The following is a 27,285-nucleotide window of genomic DNA, read 5'->3' on the forward strand; positions in this document are numbered from 1 at the left end:
AAAAGTTAGGTGCAACAACTTGCCACCATACAGTCTGGCAGAGTAATCTTGTCACATTTAGTTTGTTTGTAAGTAGAAACTTGGCTTTCAGACAAAACAAACCAAAAAAAAAAAAATCAAAACAGTTGAAGAAACTTAACTGCTTCACATCCAACTGCCAAGGCAGTTTCTTCCACATACTAAAAAGAATAAAGGGAAAAAAAACTATTTTATTTTTTTAGGAAACTTTACAGCAGTCAATGATGCCTGCCTTCCCCTTGGGAGGTACAAGCAGCAAAATCAAGGTATGCAACAATGGCAACCCTTTGATACTGATTGCAAACATTTTTTTTTTTTACATTTGTAAATGTGATGTATGATGAGCAAAATATTTATATTAGGGGCTGAAGTTATTTTCTGTAGCTGCAACCTTCCCCTTGCCCCCACTCAGCTTTGCACATTATGAAGCATCAAAGACCACAACAGCATGCAGGTTTAAAAAGACAATGCTACAAGTGTTAAAGGCAGAGTTAGGCTAAATATAAATTGCTTTTAATATGTACATACTGAGGGTCATACAAATGTATTTATTCCCATTTAAATAACCTAGTTAAATAAGAACCGTTCTCTGACAGGATATGCGAATCCAAAATAAAGACCTAAGCTATTCCCCAAAACAGTTTAATTATTCAGATTAATCTTGGACAGTCATTGTACCTTTGAAACCCTGCAGGTGATGAGTTAAGAGTGTTTTACCAATTCTGAACTCAAGTGCCAAGCTTCTTGTACAGATACTAAGCATCTGCTCTTCTCTCAGCATATTTTGAAAAATCTGCGGACAGTTAAATACATACTTCCTCATAAGCACAGACCTACCCCTCGACCAGAAGCACACACAAATGTAATTTGATTAAGAGATGAAAACTCCTGTAACGTTTCAATCTAGTGAATAAGAGGTGCTTTGTTTGAAGTCTCCGAGAAGCAGAAGTAAAAAAGAAAGCAAAACTAACAAACTGCTTGTAGCTTTCATAATCATTATACCTTTTATTTACATTTAGAAAGATAAGTAGTGAAACTTAAAACAATAAAACCAAATGCAACTTGTACAGAAATCATTTAATTTTTTTTTTATTTATCACACATTAAAAAATGAAACACACTATACAAATGTTTCATAGCAGTTTACACATGGCTCCATTCAGACCCGCTCTCAAAGTGCTGCCAACATTTACAAGTGCTGCCTATAATGGCAGCTCTTTATCATCTAGCCAATGTATTGTTTTAAATGCAGTAGCATGCAACCCTCAGTGGAGAAGAGTTTGATTCCTTTTTTCTTAAATTAGGTTAAATGGCATTGGTGTCCATATTTACATACTTGAAATGTATCAATCCTGAGCAGTTCCGATGTAAATCTGAGACTGGCTGATGGGAGTCCTGGTCTCAGTTATTAAAAAGGGAGGTCCAAATGGCAGCAGGCTGGCTGCTATGAAGTTCAGTTGTTTTCATTCTTTCCATCACATAACTATTTGAGTGTAACACAGTCAGATAACTGCTAATAAAAATGTTAAGCCAGGTAACTGTAGGTGTCCTTCTCACCATCAACACGTTCCAAGTACTCCTTCTCAATCAGGATGTCGATGCATTTCTGTCGGGTAGAAATTGAAAGACCAGAAGTGTGTCAGTCAGAAAAATAAAATCGCATGCAGACTTGCATTTGCAGAAATCCTTTTTTGGAACAAATGTGGCAGTTACCTCTCACGACTAATCAAGGTTTACTCCCAAGCAGCAATGGAACCAGTTAGCTGGCAACTGGCATAATAAATAACAGCCCATTCAAACTACTGAAATTTACTCCAAATTTTTGAGCACGTCTGCAAGACTCTCTCATTAGCTCCTCTTAAAGCGAACAAAGATAACATGATACTATGACATGCAGCTAATTCACAGCAATGGCAGGTCCACTGAAATCCACGACGTTCTGTAAGTTAGTACATCAGTAAATGATGAATTTACTATTTCCTATCTGAGGAATGTGAAAAACTCATTCCTTTGACCTTTGCAAGTCAAGTCTCTCTAAATCGTCCCCTAATCCAGACTCTTGTTTTGAAAACCCATAAGCAATACAGCTGATCTGTTCACACACCTTAATCACTGGAACTCTTGGCTTGAATCTTGAGGACAGCTGGGTTAGCACTTCTCCAAGCAACTGCTGGTGTTTAAGAACCTTTCTCATTTTCATAATTCTCACAATAGCAGCCTAAATGGCAAAATTGAAGACTTTTAGGAACATACAATGTCTCATTCTGGACTGAACCATTCTGGGTCTCTACCTGGCCTCTAACTGCAGCTTATGCCCGCTAATAAGGAGGGCAATGGAAGCAGCATGTAAAATACACTCGATACAATGGTACAAGGCAGGGGACATGTTCGTTAACTGTCCAAATCTGTCCCAGAAACTGGAAAACGTGCATTCAAACACCATGCACCATAGCTGCATACACTCATTCAATTAATCTGGGAGAATTTTCATGAATTTGTCCTGGGAGAGCCGGAGCCATGTGTACAGACATTCAAATACTGAGGCCCTGAACAGTAGACAGCTTACGGTGCTGGAGTACTGCCTATATGCTTGAGCCAACTCCACTGAAATTATATGAATTTGAACAAATATACATAGTTTACATCTAAGCTGAAAGCCCAGTAAACTCAGTGCATGGTAATGTGGAATCTAAATACTCCTTATCATGCCCTCTAAATGTCAGCAACAGTAAAATGGTTCTGTTATGCCCTAAACATTTCCTATTAAAAAAGCTAACAGCCTTTGAGGTTCCTGCACATGGCCTTCACTTCAATCTTATTTTAGCACAGGAATAGCATATACATATATATGTATATATATATATATATAGGCAGGCAGGTAGGTTGAAGTCAGGAAGCCTTAAATCTATATCTACATATTGTATAAAGTGTTCTGGCTAACCTTGCCATTGAGACCCATTTCTTTTTATATGGAAATGGCATGGAAATATTCTGCAACCCAGATCACCTGAATCAGTAGTTTCCTGTCTTCCTCTATGTTCTTGTGTGTAGTCTCCTGCTCCTGCTTCTGTTCAGTCTTCATTGGCACATTGATGTTTACCCTCAATTTTTTGCTGCCAAGAAAAGGAAGTTTAAAATAATTTACTCATTTCAAGGGACAAATTTGATATGGTAATCCAATTATCCCTTATAACACTGATTCTACAAAAGGGAAAATTTTGCCGAGCAGAGGACCTGGAAGATGAAATAGAAGAAATATCTGCGATTATTCCCCCTCTCATACAAAATTATTTTCCTCATCAAATGCGACACTGAGGCAGCATTAGTATTATTATTGATCTAAACACTGATATTACATACTCTAAAAATTCACCACTACCAGCTAGATATTTCATGCTGCAGAGGGAACCCAAGTACAATTAAACATTAATTCTAAACCAGGTCCAAGGCACCACAGAATGGCTGCAACCAGATTTGTGAATGGTTAAAGTATCAACTGTCCTACTGAAGAGGTCTACTGAGTGTGCAAAATCAGGCCCTACTGGAAGATATTAGATTGGGTGGGGAGGGGGAAATCACCCACCTAAGCTGAAGGAGCTGCAGTTTAAATAATAAAAACAAACAACCATATAAAACAACAAGGTTTTTTGTCTCCGGGGGGGGGGGTGGGAATCATATTGCAAGAACAGAGAAAGCATGCTTAATCTCTCTTAACTTTGGGCACAGTGTACGTGACAACTACTAAATCTCACTGAAAAGTAATGTACAGGAAGAAAGAGCCTGGGATTTAGAGGAACATAATAATCCCAGAGGGAACCAAACAATAAGGTTGTTTCTCCCTGCGATTCTTTTTTAGTGATATTTTACTTAACAAGGGACTCAGCCCTATGACTGCATCCTCACTCCGGGATCCCTGTATCTAAGGGGTCACCCTCTGAAGTAAAAGGAGGTCTGCCCAACACAAACAACTTGGCAATGCAAGGGGCTTGGATGCTACAGTTCAGAACACCCACTTCAAAGAAGACCCACCAATGATGCTATCGCTTTGTGAGAACCAGAAACAGTAAGAGCTCGACAATGATTGTACATCAAAACTCTTAACTGACTATAAAAAACTCAAAACAAATACTCTCCATGTTAAGTGTCCCTGAAAATGTGCAAAGGCTAAGTTACGTTGTGGATACCATTTCCAAAGTGGCCAACTCACATGGTCAAGGGATACTCATCGAGTCAGCAGGACTTCAGCACACAGGTGTCTACAGTGGGACATCTGTCCTTCTGAAAACGTAATACTTTATCTGACTTGAGAACAGTGTGCGACACTTTGAACAGTTATTTACTAGATGGGCTAGGATTAGTCATTTGGTCAAACAAAGGTCAAATCTGTAACTAATTTTTGAAAGACCAGAGTTTCATCTTAAGTGAGAGAGATGTGACAGTGATGCTTGATTCCAATTATGCCAATTAATTATGAGCAGCAACTTTTAGGGGAAAGTAGCATACTGGTTGGCTGATTATACGCTGATCATAATATTACCAACTCATCCCAATATAACTGCTATTCTGATAATGTCGTCATAGATGCTACAGGAGTGTAAGTTGTAGTAGCCGTGCTGGTCTAAGGACATAGGCAGACAAGGTTCTTTGGGCGAATCTGATATCTTTTGTTAGACCAACTTAAATAGTTGGGGAAAAAAAATTAAGCAAGCTTTCGGGTTTAAAAACCCTTTGTCGGGCTGGGGAAGTTTCTGCAGTTGGTGTGTGCTCTTCCTGGGTGGAATGAAAAGTAAAGAAGCCAGAGGCTGGGCTGGTCTGTATGCAAGATAGGCAAAAGTGTTATAGAACTTTTATATATCTTCATAGATGTTAAGAAGATGCATAAAAGTTCTGATCCTAAGCTCTGAGCCTAATGTTAAAGGTTAATGTTTTTCCAGAAAGCCATACTGCAAATAATCCTGTGGAATATTTTCAGTGCAGAAAATGGGACAGTACCACTCTGAATAATTCTGAAACAGAGGAAGGGGTTGATCTTTAGAAAACAGAATACAAAAATCGATGTGACTATTATAAAACAGGTGGAAAAAACAGCTAAAATGTAAAAAGTACTTCAACAATAACAATGACAATCTCCTTATCCTACCAATTTAAAACATGTTTTTCAGAGCCCTACAACTACAGCATTTGTAAACCTGAGATGGTTTCAGCTACCTCTCCACTGGCACTGGTGAGACCCCAGCTGGAGTAGTGTGTCCAGTTCTGGGCGCCACACTTTAAAAAAAGACGTGGATAACCTTGAAAATGGATTCAGAGAAAGGCCACAAGAATGATTAAGGGCCTGGAGGACAAACCTTATGAGGAAAGGCTAAAACCTGGGACTGTTTAGCTTCGGGAACGGAAAAGACTGAGGGAGGACTTGGAGGCCATCTAAGTATGGAAGGAGTGAATATCGAGCTGGGAGAAAAACTGTTTGCTAGAGTGCCCCAGAGAAGGACAAGAAGCAATGGCCATAAACAGAGGATGGTTTCAGTTTGGATGAAAGAAAGAACTTCTTTACGGTAATGGTGACCAGAAGCTGGACTAGACTTCCCAAGGAGGTGGTGCAGTCCTCAACCTTGGAGGTCTTCACGAGGAGACTGCATAGACACTTTGCTGAGATCATTTGATCTCAGTGGTATTCCTGCCCAGAGCAAGAGGGTTGGATTCAATGATCTTTCAAGGTCCTTTCCAGCCCTTAATTTCTATGATACCAGGAAGCCAAGTTGCTCCTAGGAATTTCAGCAAAACCAACGTATCGTGGTTTTTGAGCCAGAATAACAGAGCTGTTTGTGAGTTCACAAAGCAAAGAATGAACCACCCAATGGTTATTTTTTGGGTCTGGAAGAAGGATATTTAATATTTAAATACAAGAGAGGTTGTCTTGAAGAAAGTTTCTTTCACTTCCATTAATTCACTTCTCATTATTTTTTTTAGCATGTAGATTAAGTTAAAGTGGATTAATCTGAAAGACTTCTTGAATATGAAAACAGCAGTTATGCAGGCCTGAATTTACACCTAGCTTTTACTTAAGTGTGAAAAAATTACCTCAAAACAGTAAGTTATTTGGAGTTTATAGGTATAGAAAATGGTACTGAAGCAAAACAAGTTAACAAAAAGATTCTCTCTGTAGTATTGCTTTAAGACACTTCAGAGCCTAGGTTTCGAAAGTAAACGCCTTAATATTTCGCTCTCCAACAGGGAGAAGTAGCAGTGGTGCAGGCTTGCCCTGGGCTGCAAGGGGAGGAGGGGGAAAACGGCAGATACAATCAGCAGCAGCACACAAAAATCAGGAATTGAAGAAGTCACAAATATCCATTTGATTAAAGTCTGAGTGAGCTGAAATGAAAATGTTAGTGCATGCCAGAATGAAAGTATGAATTGAAGACATGAGACCAACATGAATGGCAAGGGCAATCCAGTTTGTTTTAAGAACTTGGACGTTTCTAAGCCACTGTAAGCATGACACAGTAAGTGGAAGGAGCTTCAAAAACCAAACAAACCAACCAACCAACAAAACCCACAACCACCCAAAAACTGATTTATATTACTAGATTTTTCTTACTTTTTATAACCAAGATACAGTTTTATTAAAGTATCCGGCTTCAACTCCACCTCATCAACATTGGCGTTTTCATCTTCCAAAACCTATACGAAACAAAGAATTAATAAATATTCACTAAACTTTTTCTATAAATTAAATATGCAATGGAGAAAACTTACCAATAATTTTGACTTCAATAAGATCTGTAGAACTTGTGCCAAGATATCCTACAAGCAACAGAAAAAACTGAGCAATACAAGCTTAACAATATATATATATTTCTTTTCTCAAGCATCAGAAGAACTGGGATTCTCGTGAGGGGTGTCAAAGATGCCGCTCACAGGCCAGATCCAGCGCACAGAGTTGCTCCATCCTGCTAGACGACTGGAAGTTGGGGGAATGGCCAGGGAGAGGCAGAGCTTGCCACAGCACAGGGGGCCCCTGGATCCTGCTGGATTTGGCCACCTGTGGCAAGAGGGCTACATAGCCCTACTCACCTTCTGGCCTGTCGCCACTTGAACCACCATGCCCAGGCTGCCATGACTTGGCTCTGCCGTCCCTGGACCTCCCGCTGCTGCTCCCAGACCCATAAAGATAGCATTGAATCCTGCCATCATTCCTAGACCTGCTGGAGATGCCGGCCCTGCCGATCCAGCCCAGAAGTTCAACCCCCACCTAATATAAACATTAAATATCTGGAATGATTCTCATTTTAGATTTCATAACTATGAAAAACAGATTTTGTGGAAGGTAACCTTAAAAACAGAGAACACAGATGATTTAGTTCAGTGGTTCTCAGCATGTTAGACTCAAGGCACCCCATGGAAAATGCCAGGTCTTAGCTTTCACTTGTTTTATGACTATGGAAAAATAGACCAATTCTTCTGCTGGAAAGAACTCAGCAAGACCACAACAGGTCAGAATATTTTCTTATTTGAATGGAATTTTATTTGTTATCTCTGGGTTTATTCTGTGAATCATGTCTAGGTGTTTGAACAGCTAACAGTGCTAATACTGAGTGAAACTCCACAAGGCCCTTAAAGGATCTTGCGGCACCCTAGCTGAAAATCACTGCTTCAGACAGTGAGAACTAAAGCCTGAGGACAACTGCAAAGCATACAGGAAGCATTAAAGACAGCTTGCTATAGAAGGTTAAAGACAAACTGAAACTCCACATTGGTTTGAACGTATTCTATGTCAGACCAATAAGTTCCTCAAAAAATAGCTCTTGTCCCCACAAAACTGTACTGACATCCAGGAAAATAGCTACTCAGACTTTTGACTTCCCATTTGCATGAAAATTCTCAGAAAGTGCAACATAGCAGATTTCCAAATCCAGTATTTCTCAGGCCACATCTAGCCTGGGAATCTGCCTTGGCTACAGCCAATGGTGGAAAGCCACTGAGGGCCTGTCAAGATGGTGCAATGCAGTGCCATGCACAGGTCACCAAGATAACCAAGCGTTCTGGGGACAATACTGTCATGCATGCATTATACTGCACTGACAAACCTTGTGGTAACTGTAGCGGGACATGCAAAGCTAATACTTGCAACAGTTATTTGAGTTTCATGGAAGCATAAATTTCATCAATGCAAATGGTGGCTTTGTCTGCTTACAACATAAGATTTTCCTTAGGTACAAATGGTACCATAACTAGGACGACCAACCACCCAAGCCTTGGGTGATGACCAAACAGGAGCAGAGGGGCAACAAAATAGGGACACGAGGCTCTGACAGCACAGACTGAGAGCAGTCCTAGTTGGAGACACTGCTACTGCATGGGGAGGTGTTGGGCTTCACCCTCTTACAGCTGCTCCTTCAGACACTAAATTAAGGTTTTTATAGTATCATTAGGTATACAATTCAGCAGCAGCTGCCAGATTAACTCTTGTAGACAGGTTACAGACAGACCTCCTCCTGCTGCAGTGGCATCTCCCACACATGGAGGGGCTTGGAAGGGGAATGGGAAAGGCTGAGGCTGATAAGGGGGAATTTCTGTTCCTGCTTCATGCAGTCAAAGCCCTCAGCCCTCTGTCAGGTACACCTCCCTGTGAGCCCCCACTGTCTCAGATAAAACTATCTGCTCCTTCACCCCTGTTCTCCAGCACTCAGCACATCCTCCCTCACCTTGCCCCTTCCCACCCTCCAGCACTGCCCAGGGCACTGGAATAGTTAGCTATGCCTCTAAGTGCAGCTACATCAGCGTGGCTGGCAATGAATGTCTGTACTACAGGAAAATCCTCAGCAAAGAAAAGAGAGCAGTTTCTTATTAAGAACTCGGTTTGCTGACTAGGAATCACTTCACCCAACATGCACTTGCAGACCCAATAAGAACATACTAGCAAAAACGCACGTGCCTACTAACTGCTGAGGGGGAAGACGCATATTTTGAGGACACAATAAGAAACCTCTTTTCCAAGCAGATGAAATGAGCCATGTATCCATATTTATCAGTTCTTTCATGTTTTGTTTTTGTTAAAATATATAGAAGATGGGAGAGTCTCTGAAAAGAATAGTAAAGGGAAACAGGGAATAACCCTTCTCATAAACAGCAATTTCAAACAAACCATAGTGGAAAACCAATATATTGCTGCAGAAAAGGAAGGATTTAGTGAGCAAATCTAAAGGCTTAAACCAAGGATCAATGGTCACATATACAAGCTTCAGGTTTCTTCAGAAACTACCAAAATGAAACTTAGGAAGTTGTGACTGCTGGAAAGCAAAGTTTACCCAAAAAGCCAAACTGCTTTTGAACAGTTCCAACCTTGTGCACCTCGTCCCATGATACCAGCACCCTGAACCCCATGACAAAGATTTTACACTGTAATGGTAATACAAATCTCATGTAACATAAGACAAGGGTAAGCAAGACACTACCATTTTGATCTGAGTACTGTCCGTCAGTTGTTGTACGGTATAAGCATCTTCTGTGTTGTACTGCAGCAGGATTGCCATCTGGAATGTTGATGCCTTCCAGATCCCCAAAAAGAGAAAGGAAAGGACAAACATAAATTCTAAGTGAATAAAACCGTACACGTTGGAGAGCTTTTAAAGAACAATTGTAAAAAACTTTTGAAGACCTGATTTTTCACCAGAGTTCAGGTCCTACACAGGTCCTAAAAAGAAATGGACACATTTTCCAGGTGGAAATTCCAGGTTTTGAGTACTGCTTATAGCCTGCCCACTTTTCATTTTACATAACTGAATAGTAGCTGAACTCAAGTGTGTCCATGCCTTTTTTCACAAATGGAAAAATCAATATTTTGCAGAGTTTAAAAAGTGATTTTCCTTTCCACTTTTTAGCGACCTTAAAATTTTGAACCCAAAATAGTTACTTCCTATTTCTTTTCTCAATCCAGGGAGCAGCCAGGTTTGGTTTTTATCAACGCAAGGAATCTCAAAAAGGCCAAGCCCTAACTTTGTCTCTTCAGTCTCACTGTACGGGTCATCTGTGCGCAAACAATTTATATTAGGAGTTTCCAAATTCAGTTTCTCTGCACACAATAGCTCAAAGTAACTCATTACAAAAATATTTCTTTACACTTCTTCATCCCCATTACCAAAACAGTCAGAACCTCACATTGTTTAAGGTCTACATCTTCACAACGTCCTTTTGAAGGAAAGAACTGCTATAATCCCCATCTAAGAGATGGGGAAAGAGACAAAGTGAGGCTAAGCAACTTGCCCAGGCAACAGAAGTGAGTGGCAGACAAAGAACTGAAGCCCACATCAAAGACACCCCAACTTTGCCTTTGGACTATTTTCCCTCATAATCATCACATCCCTTCATTAATGAAAAGTTGTTCTCACCTGTAATGTGTATCTATTTTTGAAACAGTTGGTAACAAGTTCCCCTTTGGATAGCTGATACAACCAAGTTAATTTTCTTCCACTATGACGACTGGCATAAAAAGCTGTAAATCTCTGATAACTACGTTCCAACTGTTTAAAACAAAATAAAAAAATCAAAACAAAGACACCCAAAAGTAAATGTTGTTATTGTATTTCCATTATAAAGAGACTGCTAAAATTTACAGCTTGTGGAACAATTTAGATTATCTGCAGTAACATGCTTTCCCGGAGGCATAGATAGGAAACAAATCGCATAAGAAGTTTTCTTTTGTGATAATTTCGTTTTCAAATGTCATCTGCAAAGGGAGGGGCGGAGAGAAGGAAGGTGGAGGAGACAGGACAATATAACCTTCTTTCTTGTAAGCATTCGATGTGTTAAGGCAAGAATGGTAATTTACTTCTATCCTCTTTCATCCTCTCTTGACTAGGCTGAGGAACAGTTACTACTAGACATCTAGTGATAATGTCATCTCAATAGTTGTTAGAGATCTGGAGTGATTAAGAGGGGTAAACCTATTCTTAATGAAAAGACAACTTTTAAAAAGCTAATATCTATTCTATTTCAGTGACTACTAAACACTCTGGAGAAAAGTGTATCTTGATTAAAGATTCATTAGCATTATTGCCCCTTCAACAGGGCACAAAAGTTACGCATCTTATCCCTGCCCCCCCTTCAGGATGTTCTGCAGGAAGGAAGACAAGACTTGATATTACCTATTTATAAAATAATAAAAAAAACCCAATCTTGCAGAACTTTTTTTATACGTCATAAAGGAGGAAAAAAGTTCACACCAATTTTCTCTTTATTGTACTTGTTTATAGGACATTTTAAGACAAGGGAAAGGTTTCAAATACTGACATTTTATGGCAGGAAATACTTGACTGGAATTCATTTTTGGTCATATTGAACAAAATGAAGAGCTTTCTATGTAAATGGAAACTTTCGTTTAAAAGGCAAATATGTTTATCACCTCACCTCAGAAGGAAGAGCAAATGTGCAGGACTGCTGAAAAGGCCATGAACCAGAACTCAAAACCTGTATGCTGAAATCCACTGAAAAAAAAGAAATGCACATAGATTAACAGGCTCTTCAGCCGTCTTCTCTACTGTACTACAGTCTTGTCACATGTGTAGCATGGGAGAGGCCTTCCCAAACTGGAAAGGGCTCTGTACTACTCAAAATGATACAGCATTAACTTTAACAACAAAAGAGAATGAGCATTACACTGTATAGAGCATTTGGTTAAAATTAAAGACTCCCTACAAGATAAAGATGAGGTTGAACAGTGTCAGATTTAGACTTATTGTAAAGATGAATTCTGAGTTTCCTATCAGGAGTGATCCATACTGGGTCAGATGAGAATGGTCCATCTAGCTCAGCGTCCCATCGCCAGCAGTGACAATAGTAGATTCTTTAAAGGGAGAGAATATGAACAGGGCATGCCTTGAACGATCCATCCCTTAGCATCCACCACCATAAATTTTTAGGGATACCAGACTGTTTATGTAATAGTTATTACTGGACCCATCAGTCACAATTTTATCTAATCCTTTTTAAATCTGGCTATCCTATCTGCCTCCACAACCTCCTGTGACAGAGAGCTCCACAAGTTAACTACATGTTGCATACAGAAGTTCTCTCTCTTTCTTCTCTAATACTCATCTTCTACTAATTTCAGGTGGGGTCATCCCTAGCGTAGTATTCTGGGACTCGGTGAATAACGGTTCCCCTATGTATTTTGTCCATACGTTTCAGGAATTTACTAGACATCTGTCATATTCCCCCTTCAGCCTTCTCTTTTCCAAACCAAAGTCCTAAGACTTTCGATCTCTCCTTGCATTGCAGCTGCTCCAATACCCCTGATCACCTTGGCTACCCTCCTCTGTACCCTTTCTAATTTAGCTAAATCCTTTTTAAGAAGTAGAAACCAAAACTGTAGTGTTCAAGGTGTAGGTGCACCATGGATTTTATATAGTGGCAGGATGATGTTTTCCACTTTGTTTTCAATTCCCTTTTGAATGATGCCCAACATTTTACTGGCTTTTAGAGAACTATCTGCAATAACTCCAAAGTCTCTTCCCTGAGTCCAAACAGTTAATTCATAGCTTAAGGTATGAATTGTGTAGGTTTTCTTGTAGGCTCTCCTAATATTCTAAAAAGAGAAAACACAGGACTTAAAACAAAAAAAAATTGTGTACAATTATTTAATTAAAGGCCTTCCCAAAAGTGTACTGAGGCAACTTGGGGAAAGTCAGTACATTTATATTATAACAGTAGTTAAATACGATGTGAAAGTGGCACACAGTAATGTAGTTCATTGTATATCAAGCAATTACTCCCATGTACAGGGATTCCATTTCAATAAGGAACAGAAGTGAAAAAGATCTTTGTAGCTGAAATCAATCTGGCTATCTACTGAGCAAAAAAACCCTGCCCTTTTCAGTACTATTCCTACACAAGCCAAGATTTTAATTAAAGGCAAGAACAAGTAATAAACACGCATCTCCTCTATCATAACAAAGGAGGCAAAGACAGGATTCTACTTAATTTAATAGCTACCCCAACTGTGAGCGATAAAACAAAAGAGTCTGCTTATAGCAACAGGCTTATGGTGCAGCTGGAACATGTGAGCCAGACCCAAAAGCTGCATTTGAAGTCTAAGCTCAAGATTTAATCATTCCAGTTTTCAATGTTATACAAACCAAAAAATTTCCCTCATGAAACAGCCATTTCCTCACATATTCAGAATGAAGCAGCAGTTTGGCTATTCAACAGTAACTCAGCTTCCAAAATAAGGATATTAGGTTAAATACTTACGGTCTAATGGTTCTGAATTGGTCAGGTGCTTTTTAAATTGCTCATTCAAATCCTTGCTTACACCAATATCTTGGAACATCCTCTGAAGTTTGGAGGTGTACTCAAAGCCACAAGCTTGCTGTAATGAAAAAGCACAGCTTTGCCTACCGGGCCATGCATTTCAACATCACGACAATAAACTTAGCAAGAAATACAGGATTCTCTAGTACGTTTCAATTTTCTTAAGAAATTTATAACATCCAGTTCCCCCCTGTGAAAAATCAGCTTGAAGTACTGATCTTGTGTAGTGTTTTTCAGAGCTGTGCTGCCACCAAAAGTGTAGGGACAAAAGTATTACGAAGTAAAATGAAAGCTTACAGAACACTGGCCACTTCTACACAAGATGCTGACTGCGCAGTAGCCTGATGCTACTGTGCAGTAGCATCATGTGGCAAAAACCATGACGCAACGCTACTGTGCAGCAGGGTGACAAAAAAGGTGTTTGCTGGCACTATACCGCACAGTAACGCGGGTACTGCACATTTATTTTGTACTTCAGTGTTTATACAAGCACTAAATAAATGTGCAGTAATAACCGCGCAGCAGCATCTCATATAGATGTGGCCGCTGCCAGGAATGTAATAGCCCCCCCAGCACAAAAGCCTACGTGCCAACCCTTTAAACTACAATGATGAGAATGGAAAGTTATGGATACCAATAATTTACTTTTCCTTCAAAAAAAAGCTGTACAGAAATAAGATTTCATCATGGTTGCTCTAAGCAGAAGCACGATGATGCAAATTATGAATCTCTCTCTCCTGGGATTTTACTTGGCTCAAGTGTCAATGATGGATAAGGGGGATGATACACTATGTGGTAAACTGGGGAGCTAATATTACAGTTGTTTATTTGGACAGGAAGACCACTTTAAGTTTTTATTTAACCAGCCAAATACATTGACTACGACCTCTCATGGATTAAAAGCAGCAGACAATCCAGCTTGATTTCCATACCAGATGTTTAAATAAAACCTGCATAAAATTTCACAGCATGCTCCAATACCTTCCTAGCCAGTGTTAAGAGATTATAATTTGGGAAGTGTAGAGTGAAGTAATTAGGGCTGAAAGTCTTACCTTCAGTTTAGAGATCATGCTTGCCTCGGCATCATCACTGGCACTGTTCTGGTGTACAAGTCTCTTTGCAAGCATTTTAGCATAGAACTTTTGAAACACGTCTTTGTCTTCAATGTATTTGAAGACAACCATCTGGAGAAGCCAAAACACCTTCCGATTAGAGGAAAATACCTAAAAGTTCATACTTATACAGAAGTCCAACATTTATTTCACAGGAAGTATCAAGTTATTGACATAAGAAATATGTTTTTCAGACCAAGGTATTTGGCAGATTAAGAATGTTAATAAAAGCTAAAGTCTTAAATAAAAAAGAAACACTCTGAAATATATGGATTTTTTTGTATGTTCCACAATAGTCTGAGATAATCTGATGTTGTCTATGGTGGTTAAATGTTTGTACAAAAGAAAGCTGTTTATTTAAGAATCTTACCACTTGATTAAGTGTATCTTCTAGTTCTGCTTCTTCTGGATTTTTAGAGCTGTAATCAAACAAGTGCATTGTTTTATGTTATTTGAACAAGCTTATGATTCTTAAATTATAAATCCCATTTGTATTCTAGACTCATGATATGGCAAGCACTGGGGGGGGGAGGGGGGTAAGCAAAGACTGGCTCAAAAATCTGTTTTCATTTCAGAGTTGTAACCTATCAGAGATTCTTCACAGAGGGGAAAAACAGTATTGCCCCATCCTCTCATTAAAGATGCAGTGTAATGCAATGTGCATCATTCTCTCAATTACACTGACTGAGGCACTGAATGCAAGCAGTAGATTTTTTAACCTGAAACTCTCTGTACTAAGGAGAGCACAAGAGACCTCTGTGTAGGACCCCCACAATAGGAAAGAAACAGCCACATACAACTATAAACTTTTTTTCCAGGTACTCACTATAGTCTTTCCTTAATAGTCTTAAGTTTATGTATTCTAAGAGGCTGTTCTTATACCTGTAGTCGCACAGTTGAAAGAGTTACACAGACGAATCTTGAAACTTAAAAGCTAAGAACAAAACAATGTTTTCCCCCCTACATCATCTTCCCATCAAGTTTATCTCAACACTAAAACTAGAGCAAATAAATACTCATAGGCTAGGTTCATACTCTGGGCTTGAAGACAAAACCACTTTACCATCCAGTGAAAACCAGAGGCTGTGATAAAATCTTGGCCTCTTTGAAGACAGAGATAATAAAGGTTGCCCATCACTTCCAATATCATTACCAGTACACCAGAAACTTTATCAACTCATTTCACAGGTGGCTAAATAACTTGATGGCAAGTACTGAGTGGGATGTTGGGTGGGAACAACAAGAGTTCAGGACAGGTTTTTTGACTTGTTTGGTTTCCACTGAGAAGGAAGGAACAATAAAAAAAGAAAAGATGAGACAAGAATATTAACAAAAAGCAAAAATACTTCTTTGTTCTCTGATTTGGAAAAAAACTTGAATTATTAACCTTTCCAAGATAGTGAATCTGCATTGTAAATGTGAAAAAACAAAGAAAGAAATGTTTTTTAGCGAACTAAAAATAAAATTTGAAGTGTTCCAATTCAAGTTCTGTAGAGCTTTTGGGCACTTAACTATATAGTACTTTCTTGCTTGCTTCAAATCGTGTTATAGCTTTAAGAATGAAATACACTTTTGTAAGGCTGCATAGTTTTACTTCACAATGATGATTTCTGTACAAGCAACCTGCAAAAAAAAGTCTAACTGTGAATAACAAACATACCTTTTCTTTAGCAAAGAGTCACAATAACGTGCCAGCAGCTCTGGGGATTTACTGGATGACTGGGCCATTTTTGTTACTGCATTATTATTTATAAACCGACCACAAGCCTGCAAATCACAGAAAAGTGAAACTTAAAACCTCCTTAGACAATGAGATGGAATTGTTACCACAGATGCTAATTATACTTACTTTATCAAGCGCAGCAACAAAACCGGCATCATTATTGAATGCAGACATCACTAGAGCATTATATTTCTTATGGACATCCAACACTGTCTGTACATACATTTTTGGATCCTAAAAGAAAAACAGCTTGTTGCTTGCAATAAAACGCATTAACCTGCTCTTCCTCCTGTCTCCAACATGGAGCTATGCTACTCTTCTTTAAAGAAGATTTACAGAGTGAAAATTAAATTAATAAAGATGTATTTTAAAATAAGGAAACATTCTAAACATCTCTGGGCATTCCAGCAAAAGAAAAAGCAGATACCAGTCAAAAACTGGTACTACTTTGCAATTAGATCTCTAGTACTATTGCTGTAATAGTAAATACTATTATTTATACTATTACTAATAGTAAACACTCTTCCCAAGAGGCAAACTATCATTCAGAATTCCCACAAAGACAACCAAAGTAGCAATCTGAACATGTCAAGTTTCCTTGAATGAAAAGGATTTTAAATGCATTCAAGATCAACATCTAGACTATTAGAATTTGGGGGGGGGGGCAAGCATTTCAGTAAGATAACAAGTCAGGGATGTCAACCTTTTGGGCTACAGACTGCATTCAGCTCATGGGGCTTGTAACAAGAGGCCAAAAATTAGGAGGTGGGGACCCACTGGCAGCAGGCAGCAAGTGACAGTGGTATTAACCCCCATGGCTGCTGCCACATCTGGGGACAGCCCACAAGGAACCTCATGGTTTGGATCCAGTCTGCGGAAGGAGATCAGGGGCAGTGTGAGTTTAACACCCCATAATTAAGTTGTTTCATGTCAGAAAGTACATATAAAGTATGAAGAATAGGTGTTTAAGAAAGGGAGGGAGAAGCATTTTCAGGTAAGTAGCAAGGATGTTTTTTTAGTGGAAATCAACATGAGAGATGCAAGAAATCTGTGAAGGGAGAGTGGTAGCAGAGAAAGACCAAGAAGTGTGTTTTGGAACCAAGAAATAGGGTAGTGCTGAGAAGGTCTGGGTGTTGGCAAAGGCTAGGGGGTACATACTAATGTCACAAATCCTCTCGACAGCAGGCCAGACCTGTTTAATTTTATCTCTCTTTCTAGGAACTTTCACATTATTCACAGCTAATAAGAATATTAGGTACGATCAAAAATGCTGGAAATATCTGCTGATTTACATATCTCTAAATATACATGTCTACATCTGGAAGTACAATTATATGGCAAGTTCAACTTGAATGCCAATCACCTAACTAAGAGGCCATGTAATTTCCTAAAATTTACAGGAGGCCTGGCCCGCTTATCTTGTGCCCTGTACCTTAACCTTTTTTCTTGACTTACCATTCCTCCTCTCTCCTCCACACCTTCTCCAAATAGCTTAATTCACCTTGTGCCCCTTGCCTCTTGACAACTTGACCCCTTTAGTGCTATCTACCCTTTTCTGACCTACCTTATTCTCAAGTTTAATACACTGCAAACTGTATGCACGTATTATGAACTGCATTCTCTTCAAAGTCTTGTTGCTCCCTTCCTTACCTCTTCTGCTTCCTGTCTCCAGTCCTCCTTCGTAACACTTGTTTACACGAGACTGCAAATACTCCCTCTTTTTCTATTCCTTCCTTTGCCTATCATTGATTCTTAACGGTGCACATAATCTTCTCTCAACAGATTTCTCTTACGGCTGGCTAAATATACAAGCTTTGTTTTTGGAAAGCACTACGTATACAGTTAGTGCACTACGTAAATATTAGCCTCTCAAACTCTGCAGTTTACAATTTTCCTTGCCTGTTTCAATATTACTCTCACTTGACCACTTAACTTTGAAACGTACCTATTTAATTCCTTATAAAACATACTTGTTTAATCAGAGCACTTCCATAGTGAGAGCAAGCTTCCAGTGCCCAGGGGCTGAAGCTGTTATGGGTCTTTTTGAAAAAAAAAATCAGATACAATTCTACTTCTCAAGTCAGAGCTCAGCCTTTTCTGTTGATGAAGAAGGATACCCTATTCTCCCCATCTTTCCTTCTACACCAACACATTCAAGTATTTAAAATATAGTATAAAGACATGTGGTCACAAAATAAAACTGCTGTTTGAAGTGGTAAATCTTTAAATGTATTTTGAGAAGGCAGAGTTGAACACGGATTCTTTGGGAGGGTTCTTCCAAGCACATCTGGCCAACAAAAGCAGCATTATAGTTGTGCTGCAGCTATTTTATTTTCAGATTTCTGTGAACGTTTGAGAACCACTTTGTCCCCAAGAGCTGTAGTTGGGGGAAATACATACACGTGTATGATTACCAGAGGCTTTGGTCTTCTACAGTGTGAACCCTTAGCAGACAGATACAAAATTATTGTTGAAGAGATACTTGCATTTAGAGCAGCCTCTCCACATTTCTCAATTGCAGCTAGACCCTGATTATGAATGTGTGTTTCCAAGAGTTTTTTCAGCTCTCCAAGGCCATCCTGGATCCGAGATACAAGGTTATACATGCGTCCCAAGTCTGGAAGAAAAGGAAGCCCATCTCTCTCACTTGTATCAACTGTAGTTTCTCTTCACCCCAATTTCTCTTTTGCATTATTACCAAAGAAAAGGTCTAATATCCATCAACATGCATGTACTTACAAGTATTATTATTAGCAAGTCAAACCATTTACAACTAAAATCCAGACAAAAACAAAAAGGACTAGCACTGAATTGAAGGACAAATACTAGCTAAAAAAAAAAATTAAGTATTCAGCTGCAATTTACTTTAATACACTAATATACAAATCTCATGGACCAAGGCAATACAAAAGTTACACACCTCCCTTCCTTCCCCCTTGATTTCTTCATAAAGGCACACATTTGAGAAAAGGTATTATAGGTCCCACAGCTTTATACTTGGGAAAGAAAAGTGCTGATTTTAATACCCAGTCAAACCATTATCTGATAAACATTGCTCACATCCTTAATGCTGGTGAATCTGAATGGAACCGTGGGCTCCATCTGGCCACCCTTTTACATACTGTACTATATAGGCCTGCTCAGATCAGGTCAACCTGGTACATACAGTACTTAACTCTCTAGTCACTGCCTGAAGCCTTCCTCCCCTTCCTTTCCCCCCCTTGATGGAAGACCAACAGGGGTAACACAACCAAGGGGAATCAGAGACAAACCCCCCTCCCAAGTGCAGACAAATAGAGTCCTCTGAAAAATTTGCCACTGAAACGTTCTACTGCCTTTGAAAAGAAAAGAAAAACAAAACTTGAAAAGACTAATAAGCTGTAGTGACTTTTATATATTTTTTTTAAAGGCTACTAAAAGAACAATCATCAAGAGCAGCATTACAAAACTCAGGCCCTTAATATAGAACGGTCATCTTTGGACCTAACTTAGTCTATTAAACACCTGACAAAAAACAAAATGAACAAAAAACAATAATTTTTCATCAAGACTTTCCACAAACCACTAGCGAATGTCCAGCTTGAAGGAACCCAATTTTCAAAGGGCAGGGGTGACCACCTTCTGAAAATCAGGCCCTTTAAAACTGGGTCTTCAAATTGGACACCCAAGATCAAAGCACACCTAAACACTAGTCATATCTGGAAATCTTGGTCTTACTGACTTGGACCCCTTAGAAAATGCCAGCTCTTAGCTTTCGCTTGTTTTCGCAAGTGTGCTGTTGGAAAGAACTGAGACAACAGGCCACAATGTTTTTGCCTGTAGAAAACTGGATTTATCATGCGAATCATCACATGTAGGTTTTTGCACTCCTAAAAGTGCCAATATTGTATGACAACCTGCTGTACCCTGGTTAAGAATCACTGGACTAGACAAATAAGTTTAATGGTAACGATAGAACCAAATTAGCATTCATTAGTAGGTTCAATGGCAGGCAACTCAATGATAATGCTACACTTTGCAGATGCATTCTCCGATTCAGCAGTGTGGGCCTTTCCTGTAGGACCCACGAAAAATGTATTACCCACTACATTAAATAAAATGGATAAATATGATAAGTATTTGGGGGTAGGAAGCAGTACTGCAGAAAGCACAAAAAAGGTGGAGCCTTTAGACCTATGTGGAACAGCAATGACACCAATATGAAAGACATCCAGCCATTTCCACCTCATCTCTTTCCAGTTCCTTATCACTTTGGCAAACCTTAATCTTTCACACGTATCAAACACAATCAAACACCACATTTTCTGGTTCTTCTACTGCCCAACTCCATTCATTTACAGGAACACAAACAAAGAATATCCCTCACTGCTTCAAGATCCAGGCAAAATCTTTGGAAGACGAGCTGTAATACCATGCGAGGAAATAGTCTGAGCTGTTGCTAGCCTTCTTCCACAAATGATGAGATGTGAATGGCTGAGTCAGGCTGCCTATAATTGGAAACACAGGGCTACATGCTTGCTGGAGCCTTTGTGGATTTACAGAAGCCTCTCCCTTTAAATCACCTTACAGCCTGTACCCAATGAAGATAATTACTTCCTGCAATAAAACGTCCTGATATGCACAGGTGATGAAGACACACTATATCCTGTATTGCTACTTGCACAGTAGATTTAGCCATTTATACAACACAGCAAAAGGGAGTGGCTGGAAATACAGCACCCCTTACATGGGAGGCCCAAAGGTGGAGGCCCAAACAAAGGCAGACCGCCTAGCTGATGAACTATAAAGATTTCATTGCTATGAGTACATGATTGATAGCAACTTACTTCAGCATGTTAGGAGTTTAGAGTCCGATGCCTTGAGACTCAATTGGGCTAAGTATAAATGATCTGCAGTAGTAGTTTTCAACCTTTTCTCATTTGTGGACCCCTAAAAAATTTTGCATGGAGGTCCAGACCCCTTTGAATTATAAATGTGGGCACTCACATACTTTTGATTGCTTGTAGTCGTCTTTTGCAGACCCTGTAGCCTGCAGTCCCCCAAGGGTCTGTGGACCACAGGTTGAAAACCACTGATTTATACCATTAAAGCTAAATTCTCAGTCAATGAGTTAAATGCAGCTGTTTCTAGCAATGACAACTCACAAGATTCTGGGCCTTAAAATGGCTAAGGAATAATTGCTGTTAGCTGTGCAAGCAGAACCACAAACAGGAAAGAAAGCCCTTTAAAAATGATGGCTACCTGAAAGTTGCTCAGCGTTCTGAAAGCAGAGAACTAACCTCAGCTAAAGTAAACTTAATGTATACAGTAGGCGAGTTGGGTAAAAATGCGTATTTCATACATTTAAGAAATGAAATTTATCACCATACACACAGCATGAGTGCATATCACAGCGCTTCTTAGGGTGCCGTAGCACATTGGGGTACCTTAAAATCCCTTCAAGGGTGCTGCAAGTTGCCACGCAGTATTAGCACGGTTAAGTGTGCAAATATGAATCACAAGATAAACCCAGCGATTTCAAGTAAGAGTCCATAGTGTTAAAAATATTCTGGTCTGTTGTGGTCTGAGATCTTTATAACAGAAGAACTGCTCTATTATTTTTTCTGTAGTCAAAACACAAGCAAAAACCAGGAGCTGGAATTTTCCAAGGGCTGCCCTTGGGTCTAATTGAGAACCACTGGCATATTATTAAAGGGCTCACATGACCCCCTAAGTTTTGTAATATTTAAAATAAAATCTCTTGGAGAATCTCATTAGGCACAAACCTGTGTCACAGATTGGGAAAGAAACATTTTCAGAAGTCTTTTGTGAAGTTATTGTTTTATTTTTCAATATTCAGGTTTTTTTAAAACTGCTTCAGTTAAGCAGGAAATATTTTTTTCTAGATTACCTATCAATTAGATTAATTAGCATTAGCTTGTAATTTTAAATGTACATACATTCACCCTTGAAGCTGTGATAATGTATATGATTCTTTAAGTCCTTTGTCCTACTAATCTCATGACTTGTTCCTCTCATTTACTGAAAGATTTCTTCTGGTTATCAATATTAGCAAGATCACCATTTGAAAATGGTTTCTTGGCTGCAGCTGCTGCTTTTCTCAGCTGTCCATCCTGACAGTGATGTAAAAAAACCCAGAAGTCTAGATACTTTTGCAAAAAATAAGCAGGGTGCTGGCCATGATAATCTTTCATTACAGTAACTGTTGTTAATAATTATTTCTATATGTTAGCTTGGCTGCTTAATTCTTAACTTTCTTCCACAGCTGTCATGTGAATGCCACCTGATCCTGGAGTTTTAATCACATAATCTATCCACTTCTCTCACTTTCCTTTTGAAGCACTTATTTCAGACAGAGTACCCCATCTTCATTTCTTATCAAGATTTAACCTCAGTTTATAACTCACAGCCTTCCATAATCTTCTATGATGACAAGATGCACATAAACTAGTTTAGCTTCCAACTCTGACTGGCTCTTTTCAAATTCTGACATTTACTGGACCTACTGGTTCACTTAAAGCAAGATGCATAAGAAATCATTCTTTTTAGCCATCTATTCCTTAACTTTTCTTCTTACCTTCTATCCTCCAATTTAAAATATTATCTATTGAGAGCCATATTTATTCTATTTGCATCAATTAACAATTCTATTAACAAAAAGAACACCATACTGACTGAATAAACTCTTGTACTCCCAGCCATTTAATCATTTTCCCTCTTTTCTTTTTCTTTGGTTTGATAAGTAATCAATCTACAATTTCAACTAGTATTTTAGAAGCCACCAATCAAATTGCATGGCTTTTTTTAATGATCCATTTGTCACATTCTAAACGGCTTTGCTATTATTATCATCTCTTCTTTTACTGTCAACTTCATCTATCGAGGTAACCATCAATAAAGACACCACAGTTAATATTATTATATACGTGAGTGATATGAAAGGGGCCATCATTTCAAACTCTAAAACTGAAATTTTGATGTCATCAGCTCACCTTCATTTTTGTCAGCATCCAGTAAGTTCTGAAACTCTGTGTGGAAAATCTCCAAGTGTTTTTCAATAAGTACTTGCTCACATTTTCGTGCTAGTTCATCCTGTGTACTCTCATGGAGATATACCTGAACTCTACGTTGTTCCTCCAGAAGACGAGCTTCAGCCTACAGGACAAACAAATACATTTGAAATAAATGAACACAGGTCCTGCAGCTGTGCTAGAAGAGAGATACTCACAAACCATACAGCAGATTCTATATCAAGGACTTGTGCATTTAAACATGGAATTCAGCAGCTGTAGTTCTTATGGGAACTCTAAATGTGACCACCTTGAATATATGAAATATTTAATATTAAAAATCTAGGTTGAGAATAAATCTTAGAATTACTACTGAAATGGAAAAATGTCAGCAAAAAATGTTTTTACTATGCTTCTAAACCAGAGAACTTTTCAGAGAAACCTGCTCCACCCAACACCAGCAACGTGAAATTATTTGAATTTTCATAATTAGGCAGAAAAAAACCCCTTTCCAATGTTCTATCATCATGTGACCCACACAAGCATTGGAGCAGGCTACCTATAGAAATTGTGGAGTCTTCATCTCTAGAAATTTTCAAGATCAGGTTAGATGCATGTCTGGGATAGTTTACTCAGGGTTGATCCTAACCTGGTCAGGGAGCTGGACTAGATGACCCTAGTCAGACTTCTTTAACTTAATGCACAGGATTCCACACAAGTACATAGTCCTCCCAAGGCAAAACCCTAACTGTCACTAGGGAAACAACAGTTAAGTCCAAATGCAGAAATTAATTTCTTTATATAGCCAGCAATTTCTTCTTAGTTGTTAGCAAAATCCCAGAATTCTTTTAATGATTCATCTGTAAGAGAAACATTTGAAAGGTAGAGTCCATTCATCTCCTAAACCTTCAGATTAGCTGCACTTCCTATAAAAGAAGTGGAGGGAGGAAACGGGAGGGAATTCAGACAACTTCATGCAGCATGAACTAAGCATCAAAGACAATAATAGGTCCCTGGCAGACATTTCACTGAAGGCAATCAACTTGTAAATTGTGCCATAAACAGCAACACAACCACACGTTCAGCAGGGCTGTACAAGAAGTTCTCTGACATCACCAACACATGGGGACCCCAGGATCAGGGAACCTCTCCCAGATCTGGAACCTTTAGCCTCACTGCCCCGCAAAACTTTCACCATGTATGCTGCACACAAGGTTTTTTGCCATCCTGGTCCAAGGGCTCTGAGATTAGCCCCAGCGCTAAGACCCACAATCATGGGTCATGCACATGCACATGATGTCCGGGGGTCCCAGCCAGAAGGCATATTATATTTATTGGTGACATTATCAGCCATACTAGCCAAAAAAGCCAATAATGTTAATTTCCTTTTATCAGTGCTGATCTGATACGGTACTGATATATCAGTGCATCTCTAAGAGTGAACCTTTCAAATTAGGTACTGTACTAGTACTGTGCTAAATCTATTACTATAATTAGTGTTATGTGCTCATCATCACTGATGACGTGCACAGATATTGATTTTCCAGAGTTACAACAGTTAAGATTATAAACAACATCAAGAATTTGAGAACACATGCTTTAAAAGGAAAAAAACTGATTTCTAACTAGTGACTATCAGGAACATATTTTTTCCCCTAATAGACAGTTATTTCCTATTTGTCTATAGCAAGCTTTCTTGCACGTTCTACTGAAAAATATGGTACAAGCACACGTGTAGGAAATACAGTAACAGACATGACAAGTCCTGTATTTCTCCAGCTTGGGAGATTCTAGTACACATCACTTTCCTGATAAGGAAAGTAAAGTATCAAGAAACATTTAAGGACAGTCAACTTGAAATCCTTCAAATTCTAAAAATGAGTTGAAAGTAATTTCTGATACTATATATTTTCAAGTGCCCTGAAAGTCTGTGTGTTCTTCCATTCAATTTTTCTATTTTAAATAAGATCTCACTAGCAGTTTTCCCATAAAGACCTAGGAAAATTGACTGCTTAAATCAAAGATGTATACAAAACAATAAAAGATAAAATATTTTTTATTGTACTTTGAAGTGTTTCAGTAGTAAAAATCAACCCCAAACTCCTGTTATTTTTAGTATGATGAAATTCCATTAGGAATCCATTTTCTTTTCCATGGCTACTCCGGCCACCCCAGCTAGGGAGCGACACCACTGTTCATGTCCTTCTTGAAATCAAGGGCCCAGAACTGGACACAGTACTCCAGATGAGACCTCACCAGTGCCAACTAGAGAGAATGAATTGTTCCCCTGATTTGCAAATGACATGGCTGTTAATGCAATCCAGAATAATGTTGGTGGGGGGCTGGGGTGGTTTTTTTGGTTTTATTTGCAACAAGAGCATCCTGCTGGCTCATATTCATCTTAAGGTCAACTGTAACCCTCCAGGTCCTTCTTTGTAAGACTACAGCCTATCTGATCATTCACACGTCAGTAGTTGTGTATGCATTTATTCAATCCCAAGTGCATTTGTCCTCACTGAATCTCATCTGATTTGACTGAAGACCATTTATCCATTCTATCCAAGTCATTCTGGATCACAACCCTACCCTCCAGAATTCCCACAATTCCACCTAACTTGACTTCACCAGCAAATTTGCTAAGTGTGCACTTAATCCTATCATCCAAATCATTAATAAATATGATGAACAAGATACCAGATCTAGGAGACACCCCTGGGGAACCTCACTTGATACCTTCTCCCAACTAGACATTGAGCCACTGAGGACTACTCATTGAATACAATGATCCAACCAGTTACATATGCACCTTACAGTATTTTCATCTAGTTCGTTTCCTCAGCTTGTTAATGAGGATGCCGTGGGAGACTGTCAAAAGTCTAAGAAAGAACTGCTAAAAGAAGTCTCATAGGGTCATCTAGCCAAGCTTCCTGACCAGGGTAGGATCAATCCTGACTAGCCTATTTCAGTTATGTGTCTAACCTGCTCTTGAAAATTTCTAGAGATGAAGACTCCACAACTTCTACAGGTAGCCTGCTCCAATGCCTGACTGCCCTCAGTCAAAATTCTTCTAAATTTCGAACCAAAATTTCCTCTGCTGCAGTTTGAGGCCAGTGCTCCTAGTTACATTCCCTACAGCCACAGAAAAAAGTCCATCTCCATCCGCTTTACAAATGCCTTTCAGGTATTTGAGGCATGAAAGCTACTTCAGCCTATTACAAATTATATTTCATGGTCACACTTCACAAGGGGAAACAACTTTAATCAGTAGCAGCCTTCCTTGAAGCTTTTCTGTCCAACTCACTTGCTGCCTTACAAACCAGAAATGACAAAATTTACTTCCTCCTCCGATGCTAAAATCAGGGTTACTCTTTCCTTAACTCCTGAAAAAGCAGGCACTGTTATTTAAGCCCAGCTACTTAGTTTTGATAAACTGTGGGGTACTATGCCAGAGCAGAAATCAAACAACAGAGAACAAATTTGTATAGATGATCCAGATTCTAGTCTCACTAAATGTTTTTTTTTTTGTTTTTCAGGTAGGGCCACATCCTTATTCTGCATACATCATGAAGACTTCCATCCCATTTAGACTGGTGGCCAGATATGCAGCCTTTTAAGTTTTGTTGGTGAGGTTTCTCAAGCTCAGCTAAGAAAGGGCTTTTGATTTTTATGTTAGACTATCCTTTGTGAGGAGAATTTAAAATAGTGACGATAACCAAATTATAGCACTGAGAGTCCAAGGCTCAAACCAATTCCTAATAGACATGCATGTTCTTGCTGAAAACTTCCTCTGTCCGTGGAAGACATACATTTACATCTCCACCCTTAAAATATTATCTTTGGAACAAAACCCATTTCCCTTTCTTATATTTTGGTTTCCAATATTCTCTAGGAGGCTGTTATATTCTTTGTGTTTGCTGCCAATCCCCGGTTCCTGAAATAGCTGAATGACCTTCAGACAGCATTTTGGTGTCCCGCAATGAAACAGCTTGGATGAGCTGTGAATTACTGAGATTCCCTCACTCCTCAGTGCTGTACATAACACCCCCTCCATTCTTACATAAGTTTTGGGGAAGCCATTCAGAAGAAAGAAAGAAATCAAGATAGAAATAGCATG

General features: G+C 39.0%; 1 protein-coding gene across 2 annotated transcripts in view; it reads right to left on the reverse strand.

The window, feature by feature from the left end:
• Window positions 1-1,003: 1,003 nt before the first annotated feature.
• CUL1 (cullin 1) overlaps window positions 1,004-27,285 on the reverse strand; it is a 77,928-nt gene continuing 51,646 nt past the window's right edge. For both annotated transcript variants that reach the window (XM_090049980.1, XM_090049981.1), the window contains exons 8-22: window positions 23,154-23,316; window positions 18,648-18,778; window positions 16,288-16,395; window positions 16,099-16,205; window positions 14,809-14,857; window positions 14,379-14,510; window positions 13,267-13,384; window positions 11,425-11,501; window positions 10,407-10,538; window positions 9,474-9,566; window positions 6,775-6,822; window positions 6,617-6,699; window positions 3,026-3,131; window positions 2,123-2,236; window positions 1,004-1,624 (exon numbers count right to left, since the gene is read on the reverse strand). In XM_090049980.1, the coding sequence (XP_089906106.1) occupies window positions 1,544-1,624; window positions 2,123-2,236; window positions 3,026-3,131; window positions 6,617-6,699; window positions 6,775-6,822; window positions 9,474-9,566; window positions 10,407-10,538; window positions 11,425-11,501; window positions 13,267-13,384; window positions 14,379-14,510; window positions 14,809-14,857; window positions 16,099-16,205; window positions 16,288-16,395; window positions 18,648-18,778; window positions 23,154-23,316 (1,542 nt within the window). In that variant the 3' untranslated portion in view covers window positions 1,004-1,543. The remainder of the gene's footprint in view (window positions 1,625-2,122; window positions 2,237-3,025; window positions 3,132-6,616; window positions 6,700-6,774; window positions 6,823-9,473; window positions 9,567-10,406; window positions 10,539-11,424; window positions 11,502-13,266; window positions 13,385-14,378; window positions 14,511-14,808; window positions 14,858-16,098; window positions 16,206-16,287; window positions 16,396-18,647; window positions 18,779-23,153; window positions 23,317-27,285) is intronic.

Source organism: Crocodylus siamensis, chromosome 5 (genome assembly GCF_052110815.1).
Source record: "Crocodylus siamensis isolate JL-2025a chromosome 5, ASM5211081v1, whole genome shotgun sequence".
Lineage (NCBI taxonomy): Eukaryota > Metazoa > Chordata > Crocodylia > Crocodylidae > Crocodylus > Crocodylus siamensis.